This window comes from Bactrocera dorsalis, chromosome 6 (assembly GCF_023373825.1).
Source record: "Bactrocera dorsalis isolate Fly_Bdor chromosome 6, ASM2337382v1, whole genome shotgun sequence".
Lineage (NCBI taxonomy): Eukaryota > Metazoa > Arthropoda > Insecta > Diptera > Tephritidae > Bactrocera > Bactrocera dorsalis.
This window is the reverse complement of record NC_064308.1, coordinates 4,530,278-4,544,065: the sequence shown is the minus strand read 5'-3', so window position 1 is coordinate 4,544,065 and position 13,788 is coordinate 4,530,278. Positions and strand designations below refer to the sequence as shown.

At 33.9% G+C, this 13,788-nt stretch overlaps 2 protein-coding genes across 2 annotated transcripts in view; both read right to left on the bottom strand.

The window, feature by feature from the left end:
• LOC125779129 (uncharacterized) overlaps positions 1 to 13,788 on the bottom strand; it is a 530,169-nt gene that overhangs the window by 149,036 nt on the left and 367,345 nt on the right. The window lies entirely within an intron of this gene.
• Positions 6,950 to 7,735, bottom strand: LOC125779246 (tigger transposable element-derived protein 1-like). Its single transcript, XM_049459885.1, has one exon. It carries the CDS (start codon positions 7,733 to 7,735, stop codon positions 6,950 to 6,952), a length of 786 nt encoding a protein of 261 aa, XP_049315842.1.

The following is a 13,788-nucleotide window of genomic DNA, read 5'->3' as shown; positions in this document are numbered from 1 at the left end:
CGCTCTAACCAATGGCAAATATCGCATGCTGCCTTGTTCTAACAGAATACACACATTTGTTAGCAAATCTCTTCACAGTATGTTACGGGTAACAAATTATTTTGTTAGCGCATAGCTTACCTATGTGTTATGGATAACAAAAAGTATTTGTTACCCGAATATCTGTTAGTGTTATTATTTTGGTTATCAGTTTGTTACCTTTAACATATAAGCATGTTAGGAAGAACAAGCAGTAACAAGATTATCTGTTACCCATTTGTTTCTTCTAGCAAATTCAATTCTTTTAAATAAAACTCAGTTTTTTTATTATTTCGCTTTATTTAATAATAAAATCATATTTACTTAAACATAAGATTAAGTTTACTTCAGTATAAAAGTTATTAGTTAAAAAAGCATATTTGTAAAACTAAATTTAGAGACTTCAACTTAGAACTAATATATACAACTTAGAACTAATATTTACAACTTAAAACTAATATCCATTTTCATTTGTGAATGTTTGTCCCTGAAGCACCCGTGCTCTTCCGATGACATAGGCAATTTCGACTCGAGCTCCACGTAATGCTCATCCTCCAAGTCACCGGTGATACGGCTAATTGAAATGTTTGTCTTTGCCGCTATGACGCGGCATGCGTCTGCATCTCGGCTTTTTCTGGCATCTAGAAAATTAATATATAAACATTAACTTCCGTTTTAAATTGGTAATGTAATACTGCGTTACTTACTTTGTTTGTCAGGGACTTTTAAATTGCAGTGAGACGGCTCTTAATGGCATCCAGCTTTTGGGTTATATCTGAAAAACATAAATATATTTTTTTGAACACATGTATAGTAAAAAAAGAAAATTAAATAAGACAATAAATACACATTTAGGGTATTGATACTTGGTTACAAAATATTCAATCTTTTTATTTACATAAATGGTTGAAACAAACACAGCAACGAGACAAAATTAAATAATACAATGAAAATTCAGTTAAATGAATATGTAGGTAAATGTTCACTATAAAATATTCACTTATATTGATATCTTTTATTAATATTCACTTATATTGATGTTAACTTTTGATGATATTCATGATTTTGTATGCCTGCAATACAACGAACAACGAACAAAATTTGAACTCATCATTGCGCAATCTTTGTTTTTATCATTCTTGAAACTGCGCTTTTCGTTTTCTTCTTCTTGAAAAATTGAGTATTCGTCTCTCCTATTCTAGGTAGTTAACATTACAATATGTTTAGAATGTCGTTAGTTGATCTCTATCTTACTTACGTATTCTCCCATGCAATTGAAAATCGCACAAAATCTAACAGTGTTAGTGAACAGCTGAAAATGTTTCAATGTGTTTGTGCAATCTGTTACCTCCGTCTTGCAGGGATGTGAGACCTCACACGAGTTACATCCCATGCTAACCCAAGAACAACAGCAAACACAGATGGTGTGAAGATAGTCTGGTAGATAAGAAAATACATTTATTTAAGAAAACCAGAAGATATGTAAAATTAAGATATGAGAAGAAACACTGATCCTAAATAAATATTGAATGCAAATAAAGGATAAGCAGCACTGTGGAATTCTCCCACAGATAAGAATTTTTGTAAATTAGAAGACAAGCATTTTTGTAAAACTATAACATGATAGTAATAAAGGATAAGCAGCACTGTGGAATTTTTCAACAGATAAGAATTTTTGTAAATTAGAAGATAAGCATTTTTGTAAAACTATAAAAGCAAGAAAATTTTTGAAATAAAGACACACATTTTTCTGACTCTAAAGAGCCGGTCGTATACAATTTTTTTCATAATTGGCGCAGTCGGTAAACGTCTGACATAATCTTAAGATTGGTCAAACGGGTAGCTCGGATTTTCCGAAGAAAATCCACACATAAAAAAAAAAAAAAAAAAAAAAAAACAAAATCAATTTTAAAAATAAAAATAAGGCGTTTCCGAGGCCTTAAAACAGTTTAAAAAAAAAAAAACACAGAGAAGAAAAACATCACCATGGCAACTTTTAACAGCTCCGAGCTCCTGAAGGAAGCTTCGAGAATAAGGCCATTCAACGGAAGTGATGGTTACGACCTATCCTCATTTATAAGAGAAGTAGATACCATACTCCGCCTCTTTAACGATAACCCATCGTTAAAGAAATTCGTTATTCAACGCTACGTACTAACGAAAATAAATGGAGACGCCCTGAAGGTAGTCCGACCTTTAGGAAGCACGCCGATGTGGGACGACGTAAAGGAGGAACTCATCCGGAACTTCGGGGTAAAGGAGAGCTACAGGAGTCTGTACCACCGGGCCATCAACGTTAAGCACTACAATTTAAGTGAATATTTTGTAAAATTAAGGGATATTTTAGATAAAACTAATATTAAGTATGAATTTGATAGTGAAAAACCCATAGCCTTTTCACCGGAAGCCAACGAGGCATTTTTTCTAAAAACCTTCTTAAACGGAATTAGTCCTCATTTGTCCTCCATAATTTTGAGTAGGGATTTTAGAAAACTAAGGGAAGCTTTTTATTGCTTAGAGGATACTGGATTAATCCAGCAAAATAAAAATAAATATAGTAACTATGGGCAGCGTTATTACCCCTCACAAAATAATTACGATTCAAACAATAGGGTACATGCTAGTAATCCTCAGCCTTCTTTTCCAACGCAACAACGTTTTTGGGGAAATAATAGTAGAATGAGTAATAATAATATTAACCCGCAACAAGCATCACGAAATAGCTATTCACAACAGAGTAGGAATAGCAATAGAAGTCAAAGGCCTGTGCCCATGGAAGTAGACCATATGGATTACAATCAGGGCGAAAATTTTCGGTCACCAGCCCGGGGGAGGAGCTACCAATAGTAGAACTAACTATAGGTAGAAATAGATTGAAGTGTTTAATCGACACCGGTTCAACAACTTCAGTTTTAAATAGTAAAGTAGATTTAGGATTTAGGAAAAATAAATTAGAAAATCCCACTAGATTAAAAACAATGAGTGGTGAATTTTTCATTACTGAAGAAGTGAAAACTCCCTTGCCTACGGAATTCAATAGTGAAAACATTGGCATTTAACACAATTTTTTAATAGAAAATTCGACTGCTTAATAGGGCAGAATATTTTGAGACCATTAAACGCAATAATTAATTTTGAAAAAAATCACATTTATGTTAATGGCGATAAAATTAAATTTTTAAATCCATGCCCGTTTGTTAAGGAAGAAATTCATTCAATTGAACCCATTGAGAAAGACTTTTCAATCCTAGAAAGGCCCGATATGAATACTGTAGAAAGGAAAATGTTAAAGGAAATACTACGGAAAAATAATGACTTTATATTTAGAGAAAATGAACAGCTAACCCATGCTCATGAAATCGTTACAACAACTGAAAAACCTGTATATTCAAAAATGTATAAATACCCTCAAATACACGAGGAGGAGATAACCAAACAAATTGAAGAAATGCTGGACCAGGGAATAATTAAAGAAAGCTGCTCCCCATACAATTCACCACTTTGGATTGTCCCAAAAAAAATGGATAATTCTGGTAAAAAGAAATGGAGAATAGTAATAGATTACAGGGCTCTAAATGAAATAACTATATCTGATAAATTCCCAATTCCAAATACAGATAGCATATCTGGAAAATTAGGTCAAGCAACATATTTTACGACAATTGATCTAGCCAAAGGTTTCCATCAAATTCTTATAAAAGAATGTGATAGGAAAAAAACTGCATTTTCTACACCGTTAGGTCATTATGAATTCATAAGAATGCCATTTTTCTAAAGAACGGCCCAGCCACTTTCCAAAGATTAATGAACTCTGTCTTAAGAGAATACATTAATAAAATATGCGTTGTTTATTTAGATGACATTCTCATATTTAGTTCCTCTCTTCAAGAACACAAGGAAAGTATAGAAAAAGTTTTTAAAAAATTAAGAGAACACTGTTTAAAAATTCAAATCGATAAATGCAATTTTTTTGCTAAGACTACTGAATATCTTGGTCACATTCTAACTACAGAAGGATTTAAACCGAATCCTAATAAAATAGAAGCAATTCAAAAATTAAAGCTTCCTGAAACAGTGAAGCAAATTAAATCTTTCTTAGGAGCAACAGGATATTATAGGAAATTCATTAAAGATTACTCTAAAATTGCTATTGGCATGACAAAATTTCTTAAAAAGGGAGTTCGTATTAATATTAAAGATCAACAATTTATAGCCGCTTTTTATACACTAAAAAGACTTTTGGTTAACGATCCAATAATAAAATATCCCAATTTCGAAAATAAATTTAAAGTTGCAACTGATGCTAGCAATTTTGCAATTGGTGCCGTATTAATGCAAGATGGCCATCCCATTTGCTATGCTAGCAGGACACTTAATGAACACGAGAAGAGATATAGCACAACAGAAAAGGAACTCTTAGCCATCGTTTGGGCAGTTAATTATTTTAGACCCTACATTAATGGTAGGCAATTCGATCTTTTAACAGATCATTTACCACTGGTTACAAACAAAATATAATATATATAATACCCAACGGTTACCCTCCTCCCGCCCAACCGACGCGAGGGGCGCAATCCGCGAACGAGCGGAATTAGCCGAGTCATAAAAGGCAAGAGAGTTTTAGGCGTTGCGATCTTAAGCTGCTCAGCTACAGAAACAAAAATTTCAACAGCCAAAATTAAGAATTAAATTAAAGTTTATAAATTTACTTGTTAAGAGTAGCTAAAATATTTTTTTAATTGTAAAAAGTGAGTCTGTTAAATCAAATGTGCTGGAATGAAAATTGAAATCATGACATATACTGTTCTAGAAAATTTTAAAAGTAAGGGTCTAAACTGCCTGGTAGAGCGAGCGGGGACGTTAAAATTAATATCAGATAAGATAGATGGGCTACAGACTGACCCATTCACGAGTTTTACAAGAAATATTATACCAAGCATCTCCCTACGACTAGCGAGTGTCGGGAGATTTATAAGTTTTAAACGGTTAGTGTAAGGGGGAAGATTTAAACTGGAATCCCAATTCAAATGATTTAAGGTAAAAAGTAAGAATTGTTTTTGAACGGACTCTAACTTATCCGAATGGACTTGGTAACTAGGGTTCCATACCACAGAAGCATATTCTAATATAGGCCTCACCAGAGATGTAAAAAGAATTTTTGTGGTAAGCGGATCTCTAAATTCTTTAGACCAACGTTTAACAAAACTAAGAGCGCCTTTAGCTTTAAAAACCGTGGAAGATACGTGAAGATTAAAATTGAGTTTGGGGTCCATAGTTACTCCCAAATCAACAAAACTGCATACTTGCTCCAACCTAAAGTTTTGTATTGTGTATGAAGTTGGCTCTACAGATCTACGTAAAAAGCACATTGTTTTACATTTTTTAAGGTTCAATGGTATGTCATTTCTATCACACCAAGAAACTAGGTTGTTTAAGTCTGTTTGCAACTGGCATCTTTCGTTGTTTGAAGTATACGTTTTAAAAAGTTTTACATCGTCAGCATATAATAAGACTTTTGAAAACTTAACAACAGATGATATGTCATTAATAAATAACAAGAACAAAATTGGACCAAAATGGCTACCTTGTGGAACGCCTGAAGGAACATTGATTATGTCAGAAAAAGTATCGTTAAATAAGACTTGTTGAATTCTATTGCTAAGATAAGAAGCAACCCATTTTAGAAATATTGGTTGAAAACCGAGAAGATCAAGTTTATTCAAACGAATTGAATGGTTTACTTTATCAAAAGCTTTACTGAAATCTGTGTATATAACATCAGTATTCTTATTCTCCCTAAAGCCAGCAGATACATGTGATACAAATTCAAGCAAGTTAGTTATAGTAGATTTCCCTTTACGAAAACCGTGCTGAGAACAAGAAATTAGTGGAGAGATCCGGAAGGTTATGTCGTCTGTTATAATTGCTTCAAAAAGTTTAGGTTTTGCAGACAACTTTGCTATTCCCCTATAGTTTTCAATAGATGACCTAAATCCACTCTTATGTAAAGGAATTATAAATGACTTTTTCCATATGGGTGGAAATAAGCCTTGCATAAGAGATTAACTCATCTCATAGTTTTGTTAGGGGTTGGTATATATATTTGGCACATTTATTAAGAAAGCATGAGGGAATCATATCTGGGCCATAATTGTATGATTGTTCTAACATGTTCAACTGATATAAGACGTCTATTTCGGAAATGGTAGGCGCATTAATAACAGAAATCGGACATAACTTGTGCTGATGCGGAACATTTTTTGGAGATTTTGGAGAGTAATTAGACTTAAAGAATTCAGCGAACATATTAGAAATGGTGTGATTGTCACTAGACATATTAGACTTATATTTCATAGCGGACGGAAAGTTAGAAATCCTGCGTTTGGAGTTGACGAAACCGAATTTTGGATTACGTATAATATTATTTTTTGCTTTATTTATATAATTATTATAACATATTTTGTTAAGTTTAGGAAATTGTCGACGCAATTTAGAATATTTTGAATAGCCAGCAACTAAACCAGTTTTTCTAAAAAGTTTAAAAGCACGAGATTTTATATTTTTTAATTTACATAATTCTTTCGAAAACCATAAATTAGAACTACTTTTTTGAGTAACAACACACTTCGGAACATATTTTTCAAATAAGTTTAAAATACACTGGGGCCCCGGTTTGCGTCGTTAATGGGGACCGTAGAGACGCGACGCAAAACGAAACGACGCAAATCGAAACACATTTCCCCATATACTTACTGCAAAATATTTTTAATTTGTTCCTGAGTTAAAAAAAAATGCAACTTTTTAAGAAGGCATTTACATAGCATACAAAACATTTATTTTAATCTATATATATGTATATATCTATAAAAACAAACTCACATTTTTAAAGCAAAACAGCAATTTAAAAAAGAAATGCGATGAAATTAAAACCTTAGTCGTCCATAATTTCTTCGGGCTGAGTTACATTTTTGCATAAAAATGCGTCCAAAGTTTGTTGTATAAAAATTGCTTTTTTCTCCATGTAAACATTTTTGTAGCATTGTATGGCGTCGGAAAGAGATTGACTTGCCTTGGCACTACGATTTTCATCGGGATCGTTGTTGCAACAAATTTCAATTGCCTGTTCTACCAGTTCCATCGCTTTTGCAATTTGCGCAGTTGTTAGCTTTTTTGGTTCTGTTTGGATAACGGTCGGATCAGTTTCATCATCCAACGTATGTTCAGTACCAAAAGTTAATAACATTTCGTTTGTGAGCTCTTCATCCTGTAAGTTTAACAGTTCGTTGATATCCTCAATCCCCATTCCTTCAATATTATTTTCCCTAGCCAGATTAGCAATTTCTTCCCGAACAGTTGGTATATCGTTAATCGGAACATTGTTTTTAAGCAAGCACTCTGGCCATATATTTCCCCAACTTCCATTCATACAAGTCACTTTAACTTCTTTCCATGCAAAACCAATATTTTCGACAGCCATCTTGATATTGTAATCCTTCCAAAACTGCGGTATGGTTAATTTATCTGCTTTATCAGTTGCTTCTATAAGTTGAGAAAATGTTCGCCGTAGATAGTAAGACTTAAAGTTGGATATTACGCCTTGATCCATCGGCTGTATGATAGAGGTAGTGTTAGGAGGCATAAAAACAATTTTTATATTTTCAGAAATATCATCTGAATATATGGGATGTTCTGGAGCATTGTCCATCAGTAACAGCATTTTAAAATCAATATTTTGAGAGCAACAATAATCTTTCAGTTCGGGAACAGCGCAATTTTTAATCCAATCTGTAAATAGCGTGGCAGTCATCCATGCTTTCTTATTAGCACGCCAGTGAACCGGAAGATCATTTCTATTCACATTTTTAAGGGCTCTTGGATTCTCAGACTGGTAAATAAGAAATGGCTTGAATTTAAAATCCCCTTCTGCGTTTCCACCTAGAAGAAGGGTAAGTCGATCTTTAGAGGCTTTATACCCAGGAGCAGATTTTTCGGCCTTGGAAATGTAGTTTTTTTTAGGCAACCGCTTCCAATACAAGCCAGTTTCATCGACATTCAAGACCTGCTTGCGAGAATATCCCCCTTCTTTGACAATAGCTTGTAGTTCAAGCTTAAATTTTTCCGCAGCTGGTTTATCAGCGCTAGCCGATTCTCCTTTTAGAGAGATATTATGCAAATTTGCCCTAGATTTAAAGCGTTGGAACCAACCGTTACTTGCTTCAAATTTTTCGGAACTTCCACTGCTTGTTGATAGAGTATCATTCTGTAGATCATGAAAGATGCTGATGGCCTTATTTTGAATAATCATTTTGCTCAGGGGCACTTTTCTTTGGTTCTCATTTTTAATCCAAACCGACAGAAGAGCTTCCATTTTAATCAACAGCGGACTTCTTACTTTGACTTGTTGTGACTGTAGCGAGGTAGCAGCAGAGAACGTAAATTTACAGAGAAGGTCCAACAACGGACAAGCGTGTGAACTGTCAAAAGCTAACAAAATGCGATGAGCGTGTTTCACCACAGCTAGCTCAGAAGAAGAAATGTTAACAGTGGCACGTGAACAGATCTGAGCATTTAATGAAAATTATGCTCAGAAATATACATTGCTATTACAGACGTATGTTGGCCTTTTGCTTATATTTTTATACGTTTACATGCCATCATATTAATTGATATGATTATAATTTTGCATATTTTTCTGAATGCATGCAAAACTGATAACCTTCTAATAAAATTATGCTATTTTCAAAACTATATTTGTAGTTAATGTGCGAATAAGAGTTATTTATTAAATATTTATAATGTTTGATAATATTATATATGTAATTTCATATAAATATGTATGAATATGGTTGTATATATGTACATATGTACATATGTATATGAGATACCCTAAAACACTTAATATTATATATTACAACAATATTATATGTAAATCACAATTCATCATTTAAATTTTCATATGCATCTAGATATTAGCACATAGTTACATACATACATACTTATGTAGGTAGAATTCAAATTCAAATCCTAATATTATCATTTATCAGTAAAAAGTGTGCGCGCACTGCTCGATATGTACATACTTACATATGCATATGTGTACGACATTGCCGAACAAATAATGTATATACACACCAACATACTTATATGCGTACACATGTAAAAATGTGCGTATGGCATTCCCTCACAAATAATGCATACACAACATACATACTTATATGCGTTCACATGTATGTAGATATGTCACCCGCAAAAAGTACAAATATTGTTCTACAAAAACAACAATCGTCTAATATAGCATCAGCAACGTCACAAGTCAATATCGCAGCCGAATTGGCGAAGCCCAAATGTAGTAAATTTTACAACAAAAACGATTTCATTCATAAACGCAGGGGCATATGCCACAAGCGACCTCGCTTCATTCATATAAACAGACGCCATAACATCTCCCCGAGCATGCCTTTGCCTACAAGCGTCTTCTCGCGACGATGGCAAAAGCTAAAAATCATAAATTGATGAATTTCTGATGCTTCTTCACAGAAAGAAGTCAGAAAAGTGGCAACAACGGAGTTGTCGATTTATAATATTTGTCTAAAATATTTTTCCGTGACTCGCAAAAATCTGCGTCGATATGTATGCAAGCTCATACATATGCATACATATTTACGCACGTTGGAAGGCAAAGCTGTTACAAGGCAAGGGAAGCGGTAACAATCAGCGATCGTTTGTTAGTTTCTTTCGCGTCTCGTCGCGTCAGTGCTTCGACAGATTGATGTGCTGAACACATAGAACGCGACAGACTGTAAGCGCCATCTGAATCTGATATTGAAATACACACATTCTTAAGGACACAGTTATTTAGACAGCTGCACAACTACATAGCTGTGTCCATATGAACGTGTATATTTTAATATTTGACAGATGTAGCTTGCAGTCTGCCCCGCTCAATGTGTTCCGGGCGTGACTCTTTGAGTTTCGACACATTGACTCTTTGAAAAAACTTAAGCTTCAGCCATTGGTTGCCCGTGAAACGAAGATTTCGCATGAAGCAATAATTGTACACATTTACATACAAAGTTGTGGGTAGACAAATTTACAAACATTATGCGTATGTTTCTTTTTGTTTACATACACACATAATTACATATGTACGTGAATATGTGCGACCGTTTGGTCTTTTAACATGTTATCAAAACTTTTAAAGACCTGACCTGTAAATAAATATGTATGTACATACATATATACATATGTATCTTATCAAGCCTATGTACATTAATTAAAGATTTACATACATACATAGGTAATAATGCATGTATGACTTTATTATATATTTCCAAAGATTTTAAGGAATTCATCATGAAATAGTTCAATTTGTACGTATAAACATGCTTGTGTGCTTTGATATAAAATATATAGAAAATACATACATATGTAAGTATGTATGTACATATATAAATTATATGCAGCATCGTTTGCGCATAGTAAAAAAGGGAATCTGTAAGCGTACATTCCTTTTGACTCATTTTTTCGCGTGATTAATAGCCAACTGAAACCGCAACTGCGACGGAAATTCTCTGCCGAAATTCATATTTCTATGTGCAGCACTTGCATATATGCCGATAATTGGGAATCCCCTTTTTACGGAAAAATTGTTTTCTGTAACTGAATATGTATGTATATACATATGTACATTGCTGCATACGTAGGCATTCAAACGACCGAAACTGAAATTAACGACGCAAATTGAAAACATTGTAACTACAATACATATGTATGTATGTACTAGAGGTCTCTAGTATGTACATACATATTTTGCGACGCAAATCGAAACGACGCAAATCGGGTCGACGCAAACCGGGGCCCCAGTGTAGTTTCATTAAAATGGGAAGCACTAAATTCAATATTGCCACTGTAATCTGGCCAAGTTACTTTAGAAAGTTCGTAATTAATCTTCTTAAAATTAGCTTTCGCAAAGTTGAACCGAAAACAACGGTCTTGTGTATTGTTAAGAGCAAAGTTGGTTATGATTTCGATGTTAATTTCCAATGCAGGATGATGCGGGTCCTCTGGCCGAACCAAAGGATCACATCGGACAACGGAGAACATTGAAGCGTTATCAACATAAACTAGATCTAAGAACTTACCAAACTCGTTTGAAATTAAATTAATTTGGTTAAGACCCAACTCCGACATTTCATCTAAGAACTCGTTAAAACATAAGCGAGTACTAATAGGAATGGTGTAATCATCACTAGATTTCCATGATACGCACGATAAATTGAAATCTCCCAAAACAATCATGGAATCAGTATTGTTAGCCATTGAGAAAACCTTATTTATTAATGAAGCATGCTGCAAATATACAGATATGTCCGAGTGAGGCGGTATGTAAGATAAAGTTAAGTAGATATGGCCACTATTAGCGCAAATACGAATGCACTTAAATTCTATGAAGTCTGCATGCGAAACATCGACTTCTTCAGATGGAATTGAAGAATGAACAGCAAACAAGACACCACCTCCTTTTCTGTCCAGACGGTCATATCTAAAGATTTGGAATTCGCTGATGAATATTTCATTATCAAAAATGTGAGGCTTTAGCCAAGTTTCCGTGAAGGCAATGATTTTAAGGTTACAATGAATGCTGTTTAAATACAAATCAGCAAGTTTTGTGTTAAGACCTCTAACATTTTGATAATAAACAATCAGCGAATTATTGTTAATTAGTTTTTTGTAATACTGGGATTTCTTGGCAATTTGGTGATAACTACAGGGGGCTTATCACGTTTGTGCTCGAATTCGCGCACAAAGACCCCCGATGGCCAGAATGAGTTATCTAGTATCGATTGAAAACTATCTGCGGATACGTTGATTTTAAACGACGAAATATCTCTGTTGTATTTGAAATTAAATTTACGGATGTCTGTATCTTCCGTTTTTAATTTCGACGAGATGTAATTTTTTATATCGTCGACTGTGGTATCCGCAGCAAGTCTAGAGACAAATATTGCCTTTTTCCGCGGTATTACCACTAAGTTTTTAGTAGCTGATTTGGACGTATTTGCAGGCGGATCTTGGGAAGTTTTCTGCTTACTGTGTTCAGTAACAGTTTTCACTGTGTCCTGAGCAGACGGAACTTTCTCACCTTGAGGACAAGGGGATGACAGATTAATAAGGTCAATAGTGGGTGGGGGCATTCGTTTTAAGGAAGATACAGTGGTATCTTCATCAGACGGACGTTTACGTTTTGATGAAGGTTTTTGATTCACTTCCCGAACATTTAGGCATTTAAATGATTGAAAAAGCATTTCATAATGCCTAAATTTTTCAGTAAGGGTTTCAAGCTCATGACCAATCTCCTTGAAACCATTGCGCGCTTGCTTAAAGACTTTAAACAATTCAATTTCAGTTGGTCTGCATTTTAAGCAAGACCAGCGCAATCCCTTACTGTCAAGAATTGAATCCAATATCCTACCTGTCAGTCCAGCACATTTAAGATGGGCAAGCCCATCACAAAGGCAGCAAGAAACAAAGCGTTCCGACTCGCCTCTTACAGAACAGTTCGGAAAGTTACAAGTCATAATGATTAAAAAAAAGAAACAAAAAAAAAAAAAAAATAAAAATAAAAACAATATTAAATAGAAATATAAAAATGGTAAATAATAAATGAAACAACGAGCAATGACAAAAATATTTATGACAAATGAATGCAATAAAAATTGACGGTTATCAAAGATAACAACCAATGTAGCGAGCAGTTTGAGATGCACTGTATTACGCGAAAAGTAAGAAACTCGCGAACAGCTGTGGACAAAGATGGAAACGAATAAAAACAAGAAAGAAATTTAAGTAAGCAAAGTAAATTAACACTAACAATTGCACTACTTAAAATGTAGCACAAGAACAAATTTAAAATGACTCGGCGGAATAAATTAAAATTAGCCAACACACAATTACTAAATATCAATTGATTCAAACAGCACAGTATAACACTGATACTTATCGTAAAAGATCACTTAATCCAGACACTTTCAAATAAAGTTTTAAATAAAATTAAACAAATTCGCCAGAGCACGAAACAAAGCACAGCTGAACACGAGAAGGGTTGCCAATAAAGGAAAAGACATAAATCCTCGATTACAAAGGTGGCTTCTGAAACTTGAAGAATACGATATGTGTATTCAATATATAAAAGGAAAAGAAAATACATTGGCCGACTTTCTTAGCAGATTAGATGTAGATTTTGGAGAAGTCTGCCTCATAAATCAAACTTCTGAAGAAGATGATAACATGAGTACAGCAGCTACAATTCACTCTCAAGTAGAAGAATTAAATGACCATATCCCTACACTTGAATCTGTCATCAATCGTTTTCAGACTCAAACTATTTTATGTGAACATAAAGTAAGAGACACTGAAGAAATAGGTAAAAATCTTAAGATTTACATAAGCCAAGATGACATTAAAAGCGAATACATGGTAGACATCTTAAGGACACATGTTAAAACTAAAAAAGCGGGAATTTTTTCAGAAATAGCTGACTCCGAATACAACAAAGTTCAAATAAAATTAATCGAAATATTTGGCAGTAGCATCAAATTCTTTAAATGTTTATTTCATGCCAAAGACTTGTCAGATGAAACAGAGGCATATCGGTACATTTCAAAGTACCACAAATATGAAACTGGGCATGCTGGCATAAATGAAAATTATAATGGTTTAAAACACCTTATATATATTAAAAAACTAAAAGAGTTAATACAAAAATATATA